Source organism: Vanessa atalanta, chromosome 12 (assembly GCF_905147765.1).
Source record: "Vanessa atalanta chromosome 12, ilVanAtal1.2, whole genome shotgun sequence".
Lineage (NCBI taxonomy): Eukaryota > Metazoa > Arthropoda > Insecta > Lepidoptera > Nymphalidae > Vanessa > Vanessa atalanta.
Genome location: NC_061882.1, coordinates 9,006,653 through 9,027,595, shown reverse-complemented (window position 1 = coordinate 9,027,595; position 20,943 = coordinate 9,006,653). Strand labels below are relative to the sequence as shown.

The 20,943-nt window shown below is 31.8% G+C and overlaps 3 protein-coding genes and 3 non-coding genes across 6 annotated transcripts; 5 read left to right on the top strand and 1 right to left on the bottom strand.

The window, feature by feature from the left end:
- Positions 1-525: 525 nt before the first annotated feature.
- Positions 526-11,615, top strand: LOC125067704 (centrosomal protein of 120 kDa-like). The gene is made up of 20 exons (XM_047676428.1): positions 526-657; positions 726-873; positions 1,050-1,182; positions 1,743-1,853; positions 1,957-2,062; positions 2,312-2,460; positions 2,585-2,667; positions 2,781-2,917; positions 3,341-3,549; positions 4,057-4,226; positions 4,589-4,708; positions 5,227-5,285; positions 5,534-5,643; positions 6,275-6,457; positions 7,801-7,977; positions 8,907-8,993; positions 9,550-9,710; positions 10,326-10,447; positions 10,841-10,868; positions 11,429-11,615. The coding sequence occupies exons 1-20, from the start codon at positions 606-608 to the stop codon at positions 11,574-11,576; spliced, it is 2,493 nt and encodes an 830-aa protein (XP_047532384.1). The 5' UTR covers positions 526-605; the 3' UTR covers positions 11,577-11,615.
- On the top strand, positions 5,065-5,183 carry LOC125067984. Its single transcript, XR_007119758.1, has one exon. It is a non-coding gene; the product is annotated as a 5S ribosomal RNA (ribosomal RNA).
- Positions 8,195-8,313, top strand: LOC125067983. Its single transcript, XR_007119757.1, has one exon. It is a non-coding gene; the product is annotated as a 5S ribosomal RNA (ribosomal RNA).
- Positions 10,119-10,237, top strand: LOC125067979. Its single transcript, XR_007119753.1, has one exon. It is a non-coding gene; the product is annotated as a 5S ribosomal RNA (ribosomal RNA).
- A 282-nt stretch (positions 11,616-11,897) lies between the features above and the next one.
- Positions 11,898-13,580, top strand: LOC125067662 (ubiquitin-conjugating enzyme E2 J2-like). The gene has a single exon (XM_047676369.1). The coding sequence runs from the start codon at positions 12,097-12,099 to the stop codon at positions 12,775-12,777; it is 681 nt and encodes a 226-aa protein (XP_047532325.1). The 5' UTR covers positions 11,898-12,096; the 3' UTR covers positions 12,778-13,580.
- A 176-nt stretch (positions 13,581-13,756) lies between these two features.
- LOC125067663 (centrosome-associated zinc finger protein CP190) lies at positions 13,757-18,939 on the bottom strand. Its single transcript, XM_047676370.1, has 2 exons — positions 18,811-18,939; positions 13,757-18,600 (listed from the first exon to the last, which is right to left on the bottom strand). Exon 2 carries the CDS (start codon positions 18,557-18,559, stop codon positions 14,345-14,347), a length of 4,215 nt encoding a protein of 1,404 aa, XP_047532326.1. The 5' UTR covers positions 18,560-18,600; positions 18,811-18,939; the 3' UTR covers positions 13,757-14,344.
- Between the last annotated feature and the right edge of the window lie 2,004 nt (positions 18,940-20,943).

Sequence of the window (20,943 nt, the reverse complement as noted above, 5' to 3'; positions counted from 1 at the left end):
GTTCAAATTATTCTGACTTTTCTTATATTAATTTGATTTATTTACATTTCCGGCTATTATAGACAACAGATCAAGTTATATATTCTGTTACAATTAAATGTGATTCTGATATGTAGTAATAATTAAAGTTTATTAAGCCGAATAATTATATTATTAATTTGTGCTTTTCAAGGTTTTATAGCGATAGATAATTTATTGTAATAAATTTTTTCGGCGTCCAGTGGTCATGTATATAGTGAGAACTTGAGTAGCGACTGCATATTGCTATTACAGTTATTGCTTAAACAATATTTAATAAATATTATCGACATATCTAATGTCAGTAATAATACTAATTATATAGCTAATTAAGAAGAACCAATATAGATATACATTTATTTTAATTGTTTAATAAATCTATTCTGCCGTAGTGCTAAGCTGACTAAACTAAGTTTTATTTTAAGTTTTTTAAAAGGGCAATATTTACTTGTATGCGTCAAGTGTAGTGTTTTTTTTGAATTAGTCTGCTTGTCTATTATTAGTTATTTTGAATTTAGAAGTATTTGTTTACATTGTGTAAAAATCTAGTTTAAACATTTTATTCATATTTTTAAAATAAACTATTGATGGATGAATTAAGAGGTCCCACAATCCAAATAGTTCTAAACGTCAGAGAAGGCAAATAACTTTTTTTTGTCTTATAATCATATTATTTAATTATTTATATAATATTAAAAGTTTTTCAGGACTTGGTTTCGGTTTTCTTAAGTGCCCATTTATAGTAAGTGGTTCTTTAAATGGTTATATGCTAGAGACGGATCCAGTTGTTCCATCTCATGCACCAGTGTTTGACGCTGAACTTGTTTGGGAGGCAGATAAACGGCGTTTTAGGAGGTGAGTGAATCTAGGCATTATTAATAAAAGTAGTTATACACTGATTACTTTCTTTCTGCAATCAGCAATTTGAACAAAAACCGACTACCTTGGCTTGGTGATTGAATAAAGTAAATATTTTTATTTTATTTAAAATTAAGTTACATTATTAAGTTATAAATTACCTTCTCTTATAGTTTACGGGTTCAAAATGTACCTGTTAAAATTGAGGTTTACACAACCAGTACACAAGGAAGAAAAGACAAGGTTGGCTATTTATTGTTGAGTCTACTTGGAGCTCAGCCCTGTCCTAACAATAAGGTTATTGATGTAAGTAGCTTAAATACAAAGAATCATAAGTTAATAACAAACCAAAAATTAATAATAAATCATTGAACATTGCTTTTATTTGTGTAATATTACTTATTTTGAATGTTTTTGAATCATCATATATATAATGATTGTTTGACTTAATCTTATTTTTATTTACCTGCTATGTTAGTAGATTACTTCAGAATAAATGTTGTGCATCAGCTGTTGACCGCATTGTGAATGTATATAATAGAAGTAGCTCTTACCAAACAGTAACATTTTTTTAAAAATTTGATTTAAAAAAAATAGATACCTCACAAGCAAAGCTCAAAAAGCTCAACAAACTGATGACTTATCACTATCGTAATGTACATAAAAAGTTTTCTTTAAATTACATATTTATTAGCTGCCCTGTGTGTTGTTGTTTTAATATAAATTTATTTTCATAAATGGAACTTGCCTAAATAAACTAACTTTCTGAATATTGTAGATGAATTCCATCTCTATATTTAATACATACTTCAAAATTTCTGTGGTATAAGAACTTCTTAAGAAATGTAGAAACTATTTAATTTTAGATAAAACACACATGGCACAAATTACTAGGTGTGAAGTCGGAAGGCAAATGCTGTCATCCACAGCTTCTTATGAGCCTCTCAGTGGAAGACAGAATAAGCACACCAACACCAGTTAGTATGAAAATTTGATATTTAAAAAAAAGAACATTTTAATATTACATAACATTACAAATGAGAGAGAACATAGAGAATATTTTTTTTTTGTTATTTTCAGCGGAATGAGCTACGTATGTTCCATAGCAATGAAGTTGCTTTTCCTACAGTACGCTCCAACAAAAATGTTACAAAACCTGATAGTCATACTATGCTATTATCATTGAGTAAGTTTTTATTGTGTTATATGATATCGTTTTTAAAGGTAAAATATTATCATATTTCTATATAACAGGTATTAGAACAATTCATTGGAATATTTTAATCATAGTCTTTATAATCATGTTTATAGCTTTTCTTTTATAATTATGGTACATTTCGAATTTTAAAACATGTTTATGGTTATAGGTCATAATGACCTGGATGAGTGAGGTTTTTATGTGATAAAGGAAGTCAGAATGTTGTATACATTACAGATGATTATGTAGTTGAGAGTAAGAAAACAGTGTCCTCCCCAGAACTCCGACCAAAGCTTATATGTGACGAAGGTCTTATACAAATAGGTAGCGACAACCATTTATTTGTGCTGGAGTTGTTGATAGGGACAGTTGAGAATTTAGATTTAGTGAGTGAAATTAATTATCATTTTCTTATGCTTATTTCGAGTGTGATTGCTGAAAGTAATTTAAATTAATATGAATACATTTTTTAGCTACATCATAAGTGGACGTAATATTGTGATTTTTCAGTTGCTGCCTATTGATTCAAAGGATGAAGATTTAAGTTGCTATGTGACATATTCAGTTTTTACACATACTATCACATCTGACAGGTAATAAAAAGTTATCGTTGAAATATGTAGCAGTGCAATATTTAATAAAATATTTCAAATGTAAAGAACCTCATTACCAGATATAATATATTGCATGATAATATTTTACGCAGAGTACCCGTGTCAGGTACGCGTGCGCAGCTGAACCAGCGCTCGTCGCTGCGCGTGCGCAGCTCGCTCGACTGCCTCACTCGATACTTCGCATGCTGTCCCCAGCTCGTGGCCACACTGCGAGTCGACGGAGACGTGGGTCAGTGATCAGATAGCCATTGGTATAGCTTGTATGTGGTAAACCCACCACAAATTATACTTATCCTATCTCCTTGATCAGACGTGTATGGATGGCCTTTTTAAGTACAAAATATAATATAACATATTCTTAAGCATCATAAGATATAATGAATCTTTTTTTACATCAAACCTGTGTTATGTCACCTTCAAATGTTTTATATATTGTAGCATATCTTTCTCAGTACGAATAAACCAGGTATCAATATAAGAGATGTTTTTTGTTTCCCTTACTACAAAACTACTCAAATATTAAACATAACACTTATACTAGAAGGTAAAGCGCGTGTCTGAGTCAGTTTTAGTAGTAGCTAGTATAATAGTGTGAGATAATATGTAAGCAAGTATGTATTATTACTAACTACTTTGTAATGTAAATTTCCAGGTGTATGCAGCATGGATCTTCGTAAACTGGTTCCAACGGATGACATCGATCACTTTCTGAATAATTTCTGCAACAATGATAATTCTCTGACTATACATGAAAGATGTTTTATGCTAAGATGTGATGGGGGTGAATCTAAAGAGAGCAGAAAACCTTATATGGATGTGGAAATGAGTTTGAAGTATCTCGGAGTCAAGAATGATATGCCAGTAATTATTATCTTTATCAACACAATTTTTAAGAAAATTAATAAAGTCTAAATCTTATTTATAATCTTAGTTAATAGTAAAAAAATTCAAAATAAGTATAGAAAACTATACGATTTTTTTGGGTATGCTTGTCGAATGTTGAGGAGTTCCTTTACCTGGTCATGATTATAATAATAGTGCATTATTATCTACTAAATTAACATACACAATTTACAAGATTTGATCTAAATATAGTGACAAACATTACAATTTAGATAAAAGCTTCTAAAAATGTGGGTACCTAATGCGTTATTAGTCTGTTTCAGTGTAATGTAATGAGTAACTTCGACAATGTTTGAAGTGTTTGAATGATTACTTTGAATTTTATATTATTTACTTTATTGTTATTCGCCGCCAGATGGCGCTGTAACAGAATCTCGTATACCTGTACCGTAGCCATCACATAGTTATTAAAATAATGATTATAAAAACTTTTTACTTAAGCATTAACATATTTTTTAAATTTAGAAGCCGTCTCTTTTATCTGCCAGAAGTGCTACTCAACTAGAAAGCGAAAGAGGAAATGGAGATTTGGAGAAAGGACCCATCCTCGAAGTCAAGAGTGGTAGTTGCACTGATCTGAATGCCGACGTGGGAGGCGTGGCCTACACTAATATTGCACCCGGAAATACTACTAGGTATATTTAAATTTATCTTTTATTTTAGCATTAGATTTTAATGTTCCCATAATGTGCAGGTACAGTCATGCTCATGAAGATATTATTAAAGAAAAAAGTTTAGTTTGTTCCTTGGTGTAGATTAGTAAAAAAATAATCTTTATTTACGAGATATCTAGATTTTACATAAACACATGGTAGACATGAGTTACTCTGCGTAAGACATTACCAAGTTATACAGAGAATTTTCACAGCGTTATCCTTGACAGAGAATGTACGGTGATAGTAAATTAAAAAGCTCCCAATGTATAAATCATACCCAATATATAATAATGTGGCGTACATTGGGTAACAATGAATACACAAAAGATAACTAACTTCAGATATAAATCGGCTTCGGGCGACGCAGTGCTGCAGACCAACGAGCTGACGGAGCTGGTCAGGAAGATGTGCGAGGCGTTCGCGCACGCGCAGTGCGCCGACTGCCCCGCACCGCGCCCCCAGTACGGGTTGCCTATTTTTTTTGCCATATCAAACATATCCAGTAATATAAGTCGTAGAAATATTTTTGAAAGATCGAATATTAGAAAGTTTATCAGTCACAACTCTGGAATGTCTTCAGTAATGTTATTATATTTTATCTATATAAATAGTAGTTGTTAGTTGAAGAGTTAGTAGGTAGTTTGTTTGTTCTGCTCAATTCGAAATCTTGTTTTTTTTTTGCATTAGATATTTTATTTATACACGATTAAAGCGTGTGAATTTTTACGAAACAGCTTGTGTATAAAAATAGATAGAACTTTTATATTTTATTTTGTTTTTTATTATTCATATAATCGAGTATTTTGGCTATGATATCGCCAACGTCCATACCACGTTGAATACACCGGTTCTCGTCCGATCACCGAAGTTAAGCAACGTCGGGCGCGTTCAGTACTTGGATGGGTGACCGCCTGGGAACACCGCGTGTCGTTGGCCTTTTTGATATATTTTCATAAATATATTGTAACATTTCTTTCAGGGAACCAGTACAATTGAAAACAACGAAGAGCGATACAAGTATAAAAAATACAGAAAGCGGTGCGTATTAACGATACAGTTACAAACGGAAATTTGTTTATAGACAATATGTTTATAGATAATATATGATTGTATAATTATAAGATTTTAAATTAACATGGTTATTTTTATTACTAACAGTATTTAAAACGGGATATTTACCATGTTTTTTATTTTTATTTGGTGGAGCTCGATATTTCGACATTATCTACGAATGTTCACGAGACTCAATGTTCAATTGTTGTTTTGTAACATTTATGACTTTGTAGATGCAACACACAGCGCACTCTCTCAAGCAGAGCGCGACGCTGTCATGAAGAAATACGTCGAGGAACTTGAGGATTGGAAGGAGAAACAACAGGAGCTATTTAAAATACAGGTGCGCAAAGAGAACGGGACGGAACTTTGTCATAGTATATCGATAATGACTTCTCGGGCGTTAGGGTTACGATATGTCGCATCCCATTTTGATCGCGCACGAATTATATTCAAATTTAAATATCTTTAATGAATAAAGAAATATTACACTAAATGTCATATTTAATAAGTTGAGTCCATTTGTTTTGTTTTGGTGTACCCTGCACTTGTGTTGTGCATTATAAACGTATTGTATAAACACAGCACAGGTGCAGGATGCACCTCTACCCTTAGGCTTGATCCGACTCAGGCGCAAACCGATAGTTTTATGTAGTTTCCGAGCGATTAGGAGTGTACACGCACCTTACCTCCAGAATCCTGTTTGCTACTGAGAATTTTGGGCGAAAAAACCCAATAACTATCAGCCCTACATGGGATATACAGCCAGGTCCTCAGGATCAATGGCTTTATATCTAGTCAATAAACCAACGAGGCGTCATTAAAAATTGACATAACATATTATTAAAATACAATCAGAATTTAGTTTCCAGCAATTTTTTGTAAATTATATCATTGCCTTACATACATTGTTTCACCTACCTCGTTATTTGAGTCTTGTTATAAAATGTAATTTCTTTGATTTTTTTTTTCAGTTGAAACGCAAAGAGGATTATCATCTCGACCTCCTCGCTAATGAGTGGTCAAAACGCCGAAGCGAGTTGGAGTACAAGTTGAGCAAGGGCATCGAACAGTGTCGTAACCTCGCCTCAGACTTGAGCCGCGCCACTGAGGACTTTAGATTACGCGGATACAGGAACACGGAGAGAGAGAGGAAGGTAGGTCTTTGGAATATGTTCTCAACCAAACCTTCTGTCACCAAAGGTTGTGTGAGTGAAAAGCAATGAGATCGCTTTTGCGCAATTTTTTTTTCTGTTACTCATGACATTGGCTCTTTACATGTGGCATCACGGTAGCATATGAAAGCGACCTTATGACGCCCGCCGACGAGACGGAGAGGATACCGCTGGTTTTTAATTGGGTATTCCGGTGTACCGAGATGTACTCGGCGTTCAGGGCACCGGCGATTCCCTCGTACCGTCCCTCATACAGCCTCATACGACATATACTTCCACGCGGGGGAAACGCATAATGTGAGATTCCAGCAAAATAAAAAAGGCCTCTATACATGTTGTATAGGCGTCATGAAAAAAAAAAACAAAATGTGTCAATCAGTCATGTAACACGTATGTTTATATTTTTAATTTAAAAGTTGTGAAATATATCTATGTGTTATTATTATAAAATAGATAGGCAAAAGAGAAAATGGGGTAACTGATGGTAAGTGGTTACTACTGCCCATAGACATTAGCGTGGTGAGAAAAATTAACCATTATTTATAATTCCAATGAGCTACATATGGGAACTAAGACGTTATGTCTCTTGTGCTTTTAGTTTTATTAAATTAATTATCCTTCAAACCGAAACACAACAGTACTATGCATTGCTGTTTGAAATATGTGACCCCCCCTTCCTTTACATAAACAGACAAAATTAAGTGGATGTGTTTTCTTTCGTACACTGGCTCGGATATAGAAAATATATTTTCAAGCATTGGTCTGGGTAGTAGTTTGGATTATACTTATTGGTGAAAACAAAACTGCTAAATGAAATAAAAATGTCATGTAAATTTTAACGTTAAGTTAGCCAAAACTTGTGGTTTCTGCTCCTACTATAGAATAAAGAGCATTGCCGTACCACTTTTGTATAGTACCTTTTCCCGAAACATATATACGACTACTAGTGGTTAGAACGCGTGCATCATAACCGATGATTTCGGGTTCAAAGCCAGGCAGGCACCACTGAATTTTCATGTGCTTAATTTGTGTTTATAATTCATCTCGTGCTCGGCGGTGAAGGAAAACATAGTGAGGAAACCTGCATGTGTCTAATTTCAATGAAATTCTGCCGCATGTGTATTCCGCCAACCCACATTGGAGCAGCGTGGTGGAATATGCTCCAAACCTTCTCCTCAAAGGGAGAGGAGGCCTTTATCCCAACAGTGGGACATTTACGGGCTGCTAATGCTAACATGATATAAGTTGTCTATTTGGTGCAGTTGTAACTATATTACTTATTTAATTTTTTTTATATGAATATTTATGCAGATCTTGTATTTTAGTTGTTAGACGCAAAGAAGGCTTTAGAAGCACACTATACTGCTAAGTATCAGGAGTTAAGAGAGGCGTCGCAGAAGATGGAAGACGATATGAATCATCAACTCAAGCTGAAAGATATGAATATTGAAGAGTTACAGCAGAAAGTGCAGCTGCTGGAAAAACAGAATGACGTCCTTAAGGTAAAAGTTGAACCCACGTGAGACGCCAGGCAGATGTGAAGCATATAGGGGTGTATCGAAAAAAATATAATTTGTAGATCAACAGAGAGTAAGCGCACCATGTTTGATGTTTTATATTGTCATTTCGCGTGATATTCATGGTAATATTCAGACTATTTACTTTAGAATTAAATTGTTTTGATATTTGAAATTGTTCTGATAATTCAATTATCCAATAGCCAACGTCCATACCACGTTGAATACACCGGTTCTCGTCCGATCACCGAAGTTAAGCAACGTCGGGCGCGTTCAGTACTTGGATGGGTGACCGCCTGGGAACACCGCGTGTCGTTGGCCTTTTTGAAGATTTTTATTATCAAAACGATTTCAGCGTTGAACCAAACATATATCGCAAATGTCACTCAGTTTGGTCCATAAACTAATATAGAGTTCAATTCTGATTTGGCTTGATTATTATTAAGTAAAAATCAGATCGAAAATGTCGACGAAATAAAATCCATCTTATCTAATAACATCTGAATTAGTCAAGTCATTCAAAATTTACGATTATATTTATGTAAGAGTGTCAGGGTCCATGGTTCGTTTATTCCAGTCGATCCTTACTGTACGATAGTTCACAATAGAATGCTCTGTGATACAATTCCTTTTTAGATAATCATATCACTGAAATATTTGATAAAATTTTCTAATGGCAATGGTAGTGGTAAAAAAAAACAAGATATACAGAAACTTTAAACTTAATAAATTATAAGAAGCGATTTGATTACAAAAGCGTTACAATTTACAATGATTGATGTGTAATTATTATAAGTAGTCCGGTTTCATTTGAAGATCCAAAAAATATGAGCCCCCTACTTGCTGCTCCTAGCGGATATTTTTTTGAATCTTTAGTGGAAACAATCTAAATTTACATAATGGTATACTTTTAGAACAATATGAAAAATTTCGAGAAAACGGCTGAGAACAAATATTCGGGACTGACGAAAGATCAAACTGCGAGTCTCATACAAGAATTGGTAATTATATTTTTTTTTCTATATACATATATATATGTAACCTTAATTTTTGAACAACATATAAAATAAAAAAAAAAGTTATGTACTCTTATTTCTTAATTATTTCATGAAATTCTTTAATATGGCAAAAATGAGATACATAGATGAGAGACAGAGAAACAAAACTCTTAAACCGGAAAATAATTTAGCATTTTTTTAAAAGTATAAGGATTATCCTGTAACTATCTCACAGCTAGGCTAAGGCCTCTCTCCTCTTGAGAAAAACATTTGGAAATTCTACCACAATGCTCTAATGCAGGTTGATGAATACATGCATGTGTCATTTCATTCAAAATATGCATGATTCTAACAATCATATTATTCTCCTTCACCGCCGAGAACAAGATGAACAATAAAGTTATATACAAAAATTAACAACAAGGAAACCATCGGTGTTTCCTCGGTATCAACCCGCAATCTTCGATTAAGATTCATTTGTAATCCACAACAAATAATCACGCCTCCTATATATTATACTATATGTATGATTTAAAGTAATGATATATGCTTTTCACAGCGATGTTTGGAAGAAAAGTTGGATAGTGCAGTTCAATCCAAGGCCTTCTTCAAGGAGCAGTGGGGCCGCGCCGTCAGGGAGCTGCATCTCATTAAGCTCAGCACTCGTCGGCAAATGCTGACCCAGCTGCGCCAGGAGAGGCGCCAGTTAGGCGAAATGAGGTAAGGGCACGTTGATGTATCCTCTCATCCTGCAATCATCACCTTCGCAGAAGTAATCAATTATAAAAATATAGAAGAAATTTGTTTTGTTTAAATATTTATACATATTGTGTTCCGGTTAGAAGGGTGAGTGAGCCAGTGTAATCACAGGAACAAGGGACATAACATCTTAGTTCCCAAGGTTGGTGGCTCATAGGCGATGTAAGGAATGGTTAATATTGGTTGTATTTGTCTATGGGCGGTGGTGACCACTTACCATCAGGTGGCCCACATGCTCGTCCGCCAACCAATGCCAAAAAAAAAACAATAAATATATATCTTATTTATATCATTATGTAACTTATTTATATCTTTTAAGATATAAATAAGTTCTCATTGATTATAATCGTAAAATTTCGATGAAATATCGCCAACGTCCATACCACGTTGAATACACCGGTTCTCGTCCGATCACCGAAGTTAAGCAACGTCGGGCGCGTTCAGTACTTGGATGGGTGACCGCCTGGGAACACCGCGTGTCGTTGGTTTTTTTTGATATATTTTGTTTAAATACAAAATACATTTTAATTATTTATAGACATAAAATTATTGTATAATTTGACAAATTGTTTTCAGCTTAGATCCCATTGAAGATAAAGAAGAAAATCAAAGCAATGTAGATATCGATAAACTGAAAGACAATTATTATGTTGACATTCTAGCTAACAGTCCTGCATTGAATTCACATACAATAATGAGTAAGTGTTTAATATTGAGGAAAAAAAAAAACATATTTTAAGAATTGAATCAAAATATATTTTGTTCAAATTGACACTAAGAAGTCTATTAAAATTGACATTGTATAGTCGAACTAGCCATTTAAATAAACTCCGTTTTTTTGTCTTTGTTCTCAAAATAATTTCTTTCTCTTTGTTACTCTAAGCTGATAGTGGTAGTGTTCATTTTTATAAGCAAGTATTGCAGGTAGCAGTTTCTTTTTCAGACATTTAATCCCATATGATTTTTCTACTTTATCCATGATCACTTCTTGATTTCAATCGGCGAGGCTCGTTTTCAATTTCACTATACAATGACTTAAATTTATAATTGATGTTTTCTTGTTAAGTGATTTCCTAAATTTATTTTTACAGCCCCTGAACTGGAGTTGTGTGATTTGAAGTGAGTTGGTATATATATCTTTGATAGTAATTAATGATTTTTCTTATTTTTAACATAATGAAAAGGCGATGGATTAATGACCTGATGATTTGTTATATTACATTTAATCAATTATGCTTTTTGTATGTATTGCTCTTAACACATTATTTACATAATGTAATCAACAATCGCTTATGATTATTACCTTCTATATATCATCTATCTATGTACATATATATAATATAATAGAAAAATTTACAGATAATTCTTGTCTGATAAAGCTGTCTGCTTCCACCGAGAAATCAAAAATATTTAGTAATTTTAACCTATTTAGTTTTAGACTTAATGTACTTTTGATATAAGACTATCACTATGTTGTATATGATGAAGTATTTTGTTTCTAATAACTTATCATACTCGACTTCTGAAAATAGTATCCAATTGTATTTATCTGTATTATATTATTCTTTTAGTCTACATATGCTAAATTGAAAAGATTTCTTGTTAAATATGCACACAAAAATATTTATAGTATGTTTAAAAAATTCTTCCCTAATAAAAATAATTTAATTTTTTTATAGAAATGCAACTAAAACTACATCAAGCGATAAGCTCGGCGAACTTATCATGCAAAGAGATCAACTTATAAGGCAAGATAATCCCGACGAAGATACAATCAAGCAGCTTAATCATGAAATAAGAAATATGCTAATTAATTGTGGCATTTGACTGTTGACTAGTTTTATACAGGAAGCTTTATTTTACTGACAAATAAAATTTTAAAGAATCATTTCGTGTTTTCTTTTATGATATTAAAATTGTTTTTTTGTTGTATATATTTGCATATATACAACAAAAAAACAATTATAAATATCTATATATATATATATATATATATATATATAGAAGTATGCAGTTTTAAAGTACCACGGCCGCTAAGTAGCTTAAAAAAAACAAAACACCTTTTTTTATATATATTATATATTCATTATAAAGACTAGCAGTACTAGCTCTCTATGGTACTGGCAACTCTGCTATCTCTGAATTTGACACATGGGAAGTGACTATGTGCAGTGACGTATTCTATTTATTCATTCAGGATTCTTCGATTACACGAAAATTATATACTTTTGTACTAATATTAATTTCTTCGACTTCATATATCGTGACATGAACACTATAGTTGTGTTTTACATTTAAATAAATACAATAAAAGTTGACTTTTACATGTTTTTCTATTATACAAACAATGGCAAAAACTAAGGTTACTGGAGCGACTAGTAGGCTAAAACAAGATTACCTCCGGCTGAAAAATGATCCTGTACCATATGTGACTGCGGAACCCGTTCCTTCAAACATTCTAGAATGGCATTACGTTGTAAAAGGCCCTGAAAAAAGTCCATATGAAGGCGGATACTATCATGGAAAAATTATATTTCCCAGAGAATTTCCTTTTAAGCCCCCGTCTATCTACATGATTACTCCAAATGGACGATTCAAGACGAATACAAAATTGTGCCTTAGCATTACTGATTTCCACCCAGACACATGGAACCCAGCTTGGTCTATTTCTACAATTTTGACTGGTCTACTCAGCTTTATGCTAGAGAAAACCCCAACGTTAGGTTCCATTGTGACATCAGATTACCAAAAGCGCTGTTTAGCTGCAGAATCTCTCGAAATTAATCTAAAAAACAAAATGTTTTGTGAATTATTTCCTGAATATGTAGAAGAGATTGAACAACTACTGAAAGAAAGGCAAGAGGCAATCCTGCATACAGAAAACACAAATAATAGCAGTGGTAGTGAAGTGGTGACTGAACAACAGTCTAACATGTACTATATTTTGACTAATCTTTTTGTGCTTGTCGGTTTTGTTTTTCTTGCTTATATGGTCAAATATGTTTTAGTCTCAATATCTAATGACTAAGCAATAAATAATACTTTATATAAATGTAAATAATGTAATTAATTATGTACATATAACATTCTTTAGAGAGAAATTAATCATATTATTAATGTTTACCACATCAAAAATTTTCTAAAATTAGAAATATCTATTTCTCTAAATTTCTTAAATTGCTTCACATTAATATTGATAAGCTTATCATTTGAATCAAAAAATACAAATTAGGAATTACCTCAACTTCAAATAATCAAACTAAGGATATTTGAGATGGTAAGATTTCACTTTCAACTTTTTATGAATGGTCAATCATAGTTCTATAAATTTCTATCTGTTACCGTAACTTTCTCATCTTCGTAGGTAATATTGTATTTATCTTTTAGCACTTTCAAATAAAATGTAGGATTCTTCTCGTACAACACTATATAAAGTGAAGTATCTTCTCACATTTTTTTTTTTAATAATATTATGTATATTTAGTATTTTTGTGTTATTTCCTAGTTATGTTGATTTGTTAAGAAACTGTGATAAAGAAACAGTCTTGGAAAACTCCTCTGTTCTTAAAATCTAACTTATATTCCATTATTTGTGAATTTTATTTAATAATCAGACTCCATGTTTGTCTGTCTATGAGTTTTATATTTATGCAGAAATGTAAACAATTGGTAAATAGTGCTTTGTCACTAGTATTGTCTTTGCATTTATAATGTAAATGCATTGAATTATTTCAACTTGTCTGTAAACTAAAATTGTTTTAATTAACAATTATTTAGTGACAAATAATTAAAATGCACCTAAGGAAAGATAGTATTGTGTAATTGGCTAGTACTAAAATGAATATATAAATAAATAGTATTTTTTATACTTAATTGTTGTTTCTATATTATGCCCTGTTTTATTGTAGAAATAGTCTCATGATAATCCTTATGAATAAAAGCTGATTAAATCAAACAAAGTTTTACTTATAATAATCTAATTTAATTATTTACCATACATTGTGTATTTTAGCAGTTATCGTATTTTTAACATGGGAAGTGGTCCAAATATAATGCACTTTTTTATCATATTTATTGTAAATAAAATTTGCTAAATGAGAGACTAAGTATTACTTTACTGAATGATAGTGTTAACAACATTTTATAATATTCAATATTACAAATTATTAACATTACAATGTATGTATATAGTATAAATATATAATTGAAAGCACACTAACATGAGCTAAACTTTAGATTGTTTACTTAGAAAACTCAATAACAGACTATTACAGTAAAATTACATTGGTTTACACACTCAAGCTACAAAGGAAACATAATAATTTTACATTACACAATGTACATTTTTATGTATATAATGTACAGAAATAAATCTCATAATTTACAATAAAGTATAAAAAAAACAATACATCTAATTGTGTTTTAAATTTTACACAAGAATGAATAGGAAATATTTCCTAAATAATATAAAATTCATGTCTAATATGTATAGGAGTAATTATTAGGATTATTATAATTATAGTTACAAAAAAAAAAACACAAGAAAATGTAAATGTATATAATAATTAAGTTAATTTTTCTCAGATCAGTCCTTATTACTCCTTATTTTCTTCATCATCTTCATCCCAATCACTAACTAGACTCTTAATATTATCATTTTTACTTATTTCTGATTTATCTACTACAGCACTATCATTCTCTAAGTTGTCATCAGTGTTTTGAGATTTCGGATCATGATCATTTATCTTAGCTTCACAAGGGACAAGTGGGCTATCTTCTTGTGAATCATTATCATCCCAATCATTGAGAAGTAAGGATATTTTTTCTTTTGAGTTGGTTTGAATTTCGTCACTCGCTTTACTATCTTCTTGTAGTTCAGGAAGTTTGGGTAAATTTTCATCTTGTGATGAGCTTACATCTTCATCTGTATAAGGAACTAAATCAACAGACACTTGCTTTTCCATTTCCTGTTGAATATTTTCAATAGATTCTTCTACCTCAGATATTTCACTGACTTCATCGTTTTTGGCTTCTGAATTAGACTTATCAGTCTTATTTTCATTTTCAGTTAATGTTTCACTTTCATCTTCTGACCATTCAGATGCTAGATTTTCTATTTGAGCAATTGCTACTTTTGTAACAGAATTGTCTTCTAAGCTTTCAGTGATTTTAGGTGATTCTGGTTTATCAATTGGGTTTGGATTTACTGCAATATCTCTTGCAATATTTTCTATGGTTTCCTCAACTGCCATTTCATTTGTTTGCTCTTCTAACTTTTCAGTTTCAACATTAGATTCTTCTTCAATCAAAGGTTCATCAGTAGATTGTTCAATTCCTATATGTTCATCTGATGAATGTGTAATGCTATTATCTACTTCACTAATAACATTCTCGTTTAAAGGTTCACTAGATACATCTTTTTCTTCTATTGTACTTTCAATAACAGTTGGAGCATCAGCAATAGAACTTTGATTTTCTGGTACTAAAATTTCTTCATCAAAAACTGGACCTAGTTCACTTGGTGTCACTTGATCAGCATTCTCAGTAATGGGTTCTAATGTATTAGTTGTTAATGGCTCCTCAATAGTGTTAATAAAGGTACTTATGGGAGCAGATTTATCTAGGTCAGTTGATGATAGTGGCTGAATATTATTTTCAGTTAATGTTTGTTGTAGATCATCAGTGATAATAGTAGGATGTTCAAGTGTGATGATAGAACTTGGCTGACAGACAGGTACATTATTCATATCCTCAGTAATATTAGGTAAAACATTTGATTCATTGAAATTGTTTTCTATGTTTTGGTTTTGGGATTCAACAATTTGATTGATATTAATGGCAACTGATTCTGATGTTGTTATTGGGACTTCAGAAAACTCATTAATATTAGTATTGGAATCAGATTCAGGTGAAATTGTTACTGATTCTGCTACAGTCATGGTATGTAATTCTGAGTCAGTGGAAGTTAGTGGTAATTTATTAATATTTGTATGAATATTGTTCTGCCATGAATTATCTAATGCTGTATGAGCACTTACAACAGGTGTACAAGTTGTAACAGTTTCGTAATTTTGAGTTATAATGGCTGAGGATGGAACAAATTGTGCTTCGACTGCTTGTGTTGTTATAATTTGATACTGTTTATTTTGGTCTTCTACTGGATGACTATACACAACAACTATATTTGAATTATTAGCAGCAACAGTTTCAGATACATTTATAGAAAAGTCATCTTGAATTATCATCATGTCATTAGATTGGGTATTGTCTAAGTCAATTGTAGCAGTTTCTAATGATGAAGTTCCAGGAGCTAAAACGGTTAAAGCTTTGTTAGAATCTCCATCTTCAAATATGACTGATGGGTTAGATACTAAAGCTTTATATTCTTCTTCATTTGAAACAACAATTTGTATAGGCTGATTGGCATTTGTTGGTTTTTTGACAAACACTTTCGCATCACCACTAGCATTATGTGTTATGTTATGATATTCCATAGACGTTGTAGGTATGATTGATTGTATCGACTCATCTTTGTTAGTGTTTACTGTATTAGTCATTATATACTCGCCAATATTTTTTTCCTTTTTAGGAATTAATTGGAAATCTTGAACAATATATTCATTATTATCAATTAACACAATTTCTTCATTAGTAACATTACTAGTTGGGGATACACAAAGCTCTTGTAAATACTCATTCCTTTTTAGTGTAGTGTTTATAGTAGATTTTGGTTTTTGTTGTTTAGGCAATGAAGAGTTATTTTGGTTTTGCATTATGAAGCCTGGGTTTAATATCTTGTGCTTAGTTATTGGCATTACTACACGCGGTTTTTTGGATACGACATGTATATTACCATCTGCTCTTCGTTCAATTTGATACTGCACATTATTATCATCAAATGAGTTGTCATAATTAACTGGTAATTCCACTTTGATGTAATTAGAAGATTCATTTGAATTATGCTTTGATTTCGGTTTTTCTTCTTCTTCTTGTATTTCTTCATCAGAGTCATCTATAAGACCGTCATTCTTAGCAGCTTCCTTGTGATTAGTTTTTAAATGAGCATATAAATTATTTTCACGTAAGAAAATTCTAAGGCAATAAATGCATTGCAAATTATGTTTTCTTTCACCATATTTACTACCGCTTTTCTGCCCATGATCTAACATTAAATTAGATGTTGTAAATGCCGTAGTACTTACATTTCTTCTAAAACTCCTGACTTCTGTATGGGTCAACTTATGTTTTACCATTAATGCTTCATTAAGAGCTATGTACTTACAATAATTACATTTTGGGAAATTGTAATGTGATGGGGGTTCCACTCCATGCTTTGTTAATTGATGGTGAACTAGGTAATTTCTTTTTTGGGACTTCAACCCACAATATTCACATATATTCGGTACAGGCTTTTCATTGTGTATATCTACAAGATGCTTACGGAAGTTATAGTAGGAAGTAAAATGTAAAGCTTTACCAGGTGTCCCACAAATAAGACAGATCCATGGACCCCTGATATTCTCAGCACCTAATGCTATGAGCCTCGCTGCTTCTTTAGAGTCAATAACATCAGTTTCATAAGTAAAATCAGGTGTTTCATTCTTCACTTTATTGTCTTTCTCTTCATTTGAGATATTGGAAGCCCGAGTTTTCTTAGGCTTATTTGGAGTGTTAAGAATCTTTAATTTAATATGCTTATTACTTTTGACTAAATGTGGGTATTTTTTCAGCACTTCACTTATTATTTTGGCATGATCTAAATTTCCTGATTGTTTATTATTTTTTGTTTCTATTGTTATATTGGAACAATCATTGTTGTCTATAATTTGATCAAAGAGTTGACTTGCATCTTTAGAATCGTCCTTAACATGTAGAGATTGAAATGTGTCATTATCGTCGGCAACACTATTGTCATCTATAAAGAGACTATCGTTAACTGAAATTTTTTTGCATTCCACAATGTCATTATTTGATGAACCTTGCACAAATCTAGAACTTGTGCCTTCTTCAAATAACTTAATTCGTTTAGAGGTATATTGTTTCGTTGTTTCTGGATGAACCATAAGGGGTTTTGAAGTGTATGATATGTTCATGAAGGAATTGTCAAAAATATTATCTTCATCTAGTTCTTCTGGCAACTCGTACCGGGTTGGACGAGGTTCCTTTGTCAAGTGTTTATTTTTTTCAGAAAAGATAGGAAATTTTGGGCTTGATGTTGCAGCTTCTTGACTACCATTTTTAGCATTTGATTCAGTTCGACTTACAATATGTGGTTTCTTAGATCTTGGTGTATCTGCATTTTCAAATGCATTTGTGAAATTACGCTTACTGGTATTGCTACTGCTAGGTGATAGTACAGCCTTTGAATGTTTTAGGTATCTTTTACCGTAGAAATTGTTAGGAGCCGGCCTTGTCTGATGATTTGATTGTGATTGTTGGCTTCGGTGTGAAGCAAGAAGCTTTGTTAGAACTGGCATATTCATAACAAGAGATGTTTGATATAGCTTTTCTAGTAAATCCATTTTGAATTCTAGCTGCCCTGTATACATAAAGTTTATTATGGGAACTACGACATCGGCTTGCAGATCATCCGGCATAACCAAACAATCTTCATACATTTCGCATGTTCGCTCCAATAATTCGAAATATTCTGTGCAAGCACTAAGAACAAGCCTGTGCACTTTGAGTTGTGCATTGTCTTGGAACTGGAGTGTCAAGTCGCAGTAATCTGTTCGATTGAAAAAATGTTTAAGCCTCTGGAGGAAGTAAATTCCCCAATTGTCCACTTTCACTTGCTTTACATCAGACATTTTGCCGTTTATGTTTTAACTCATTTCGAGGTTACGATACACTGAAATTAAAAAAATATTGTTTTAACATTGTATTTCAACTTAAAAGCATTTTTAAAGCCGTACATCACAGAATGGATCGTTATTGTAATTGTTTATTGCCATGAGTTAAGACGGCATAAAAGTACTATAGAATTTTCATTGTATTTCTACTGAATTATACTTGAATTTTGCGCCTTAAGTTTTTAGTGTTTATTTCATGAACAACTTACCAATTACACTACAAAGATACGAACACTATGATTTCAATAACTTGCACACATCACAAAATTACTGCACCAAATTCACTTCAAGTTGACACTACAAACGCAAGATGGCGGTGTATAGCTTTTACGTTTTTATGTTGGACTGACCGCTGACGCTTGGAGAATTAGTCAATATAGTGACGTTTTAAAATAATTTAAATAAAATAGTCCATTCGTTCACATCTATTGATTGGGTCTTGAATATTTATGAAAAATATTGTATTAAATAATGATAATTTCATATTTACAATTTACACTAACATTATAGTATATTAATTGATCACTAGTGTCGCCATCTGCTCCATCTTATGAACTTATTGATTAGCGCGCTGCTAATTTAGGACATGGAAGTGGAACTGTTGAGTGACGTTTCAAAACGGTGCTTTGCCAATCTATTAATATATTATCTATTATAGGACAATAGATGGCTCTGTTTTTATTTTATATTCATAATCTAATTTCTAAATAAAGGAGTCTAATATATTTTAGTGTTGTTTTTTATAATATAAAAAAATATATTTGCATTGAAACAGATTTTTAGCGTATATTAGTATAATTTAGAAGAAAGCAAAAAAAATTAATCATTTACATAATGAAAGTAGGTAATTTAAATACCACAATATTTGACGGCGTCGTAGTGCGATATTATCGACTGAAAATTAATATAGTGATTATTTTCTAACAAACATGCTGATTGATATAATTTTTAACTACTAGTACTACTTAGTACGTACGTAGTATTTTACAAAATATGTAGTTTAAATAGAAGGTTGTTTGTGTAATCTTTAAATATTCATAAGAAATAAACCAAAACACAATTTAATGTTAAATAGAAACAGAATTAGTAATCATAAAACTTACTTCAAGCATAAAATAATTACACTCATATTTATCTGCGGTAAAATTATTAAGATAAATTTAATTACTAAGTAATGACGTTTATTCGTCGGTACTGTATCCATCTTGAGTAGTTTATTAACGGTAGAGATGGTTATGAATATTACAACTAAACTTCGCCTTCGCTGCGTACCTAAAATTATAGTCATGATATTTAAAAAAGTTTATATATTAATACTGGTTAAGTTCTAGTAAATCTCATTGCACAATTTTTACTTGTTTGTATTAAATTGTAATATCTATATCTTCAATTATGGGTGTGGTATCGGCAGTTCCAGAAAAGATGAATGGTTAAGGGTAGGGTTAAATGTTCGGCAAATAAACTTACCTACAACACTACTACTTATATGTCATTATTTTTTACCCCGATTTATTTACATGTAAAACAGTTACAGATATGCTATCTGCTATAGATATAGCATATCGTAATAAAACAAAGAACTTACGATATTTGATTTGATTATTATTTTACTCGGTGGCAGGGCTTTTTGCGAGCCTGCCACCACTAACGTACCACCCTCTCCTTGGATAGGTATTCTAACGCCATACAACAATACTTAGTATTGTAATCCGGCTTGAAGGTTGAATGAGCCAGTAAACTGGCACAAGGAATATAAAGATCTTAACTCCCAAGGTTAGTGGCGCATTGACGATGTGAGGAATGGTTAATATAATTCTAATAGTGCCTATGTCTATGGACGGTGTTGACCACCTTTTGCTCGTCTGCCTATCTATTTCATAAAAAAATATTAATAGAATTAGTTACCTTTACAATAATAAGTCTTTATAGTATAAGTGAAGCGAAGAGAAATTCGCTGGGCGATTTTCTATATAAGTATCTATATCCTAGGATCTTGATATTGATAATTTCATAACTCTGGACTGCTACTGTGATTTATTTTATTGGTGCAACCGCAGATTTGTTCTTAATACCTTAGGTAATGCAGATTATTAAAAATATGAAGGAAGGTAGAGCGTACGTACAATTTTGATTTTTTAATACTTAGTTATTAAGTCATTATGCAGTTTTTGTTAATGTCAAGACTCAAGGAAAAATATATGTATCTTTTGACTAATGTCATACAAAGAAAAAATAATGGTTAGTTAGTTAGGTATGTGGTTATTTAAATTTTAGTAGTAATCGACGACTAAAATTTAAATAACCACGTAACTAACTAACTACTTACATAACATGGTTTTATT

What these genes read in the sequence shown, in the direction of transcription:
- LOC125067704 (XM_047676428.1), top strand. Translation starts at nt 606, where the DNA reads ATGGATGAATTAAGAGGTCCCACAATCCAAATAGTTCTAAACGTCAGA. An exon ending in AACAGAATGACGTCCTTAAG is followed by an intron (nt 7,978 to 8,906) that starts GTAAAAGTTGAA and finishes GTATACTTTTAG; the next exon opens with AACAATATGAAAAATTTCGA. An exon ending in CGCCAGTTAGGCGAAATGAG is followed by an intron (nt 9,711 to 10,325) that starts GTAAGGGCACGT and finishes AATTGTTTTCAG; the next exon opens with CTTAGATCCCATTGAAGATA.
- LOC125067662 (XM_047676369.1), top strand. Translation starts at nt 12,097, where the DNA reads ATGGCAAAAACTAAGGTTACTGGAGCGACTAGTAGGCTAAAACAAGAT.
- LOC125067663 (XM_047676370.1), bottom strand. Translation starts at nt 18,559, where the DNA reads ATGTCTGATGTAAAGCAAGTGAAAGTGGACAATTGGGGAATTTACTTC.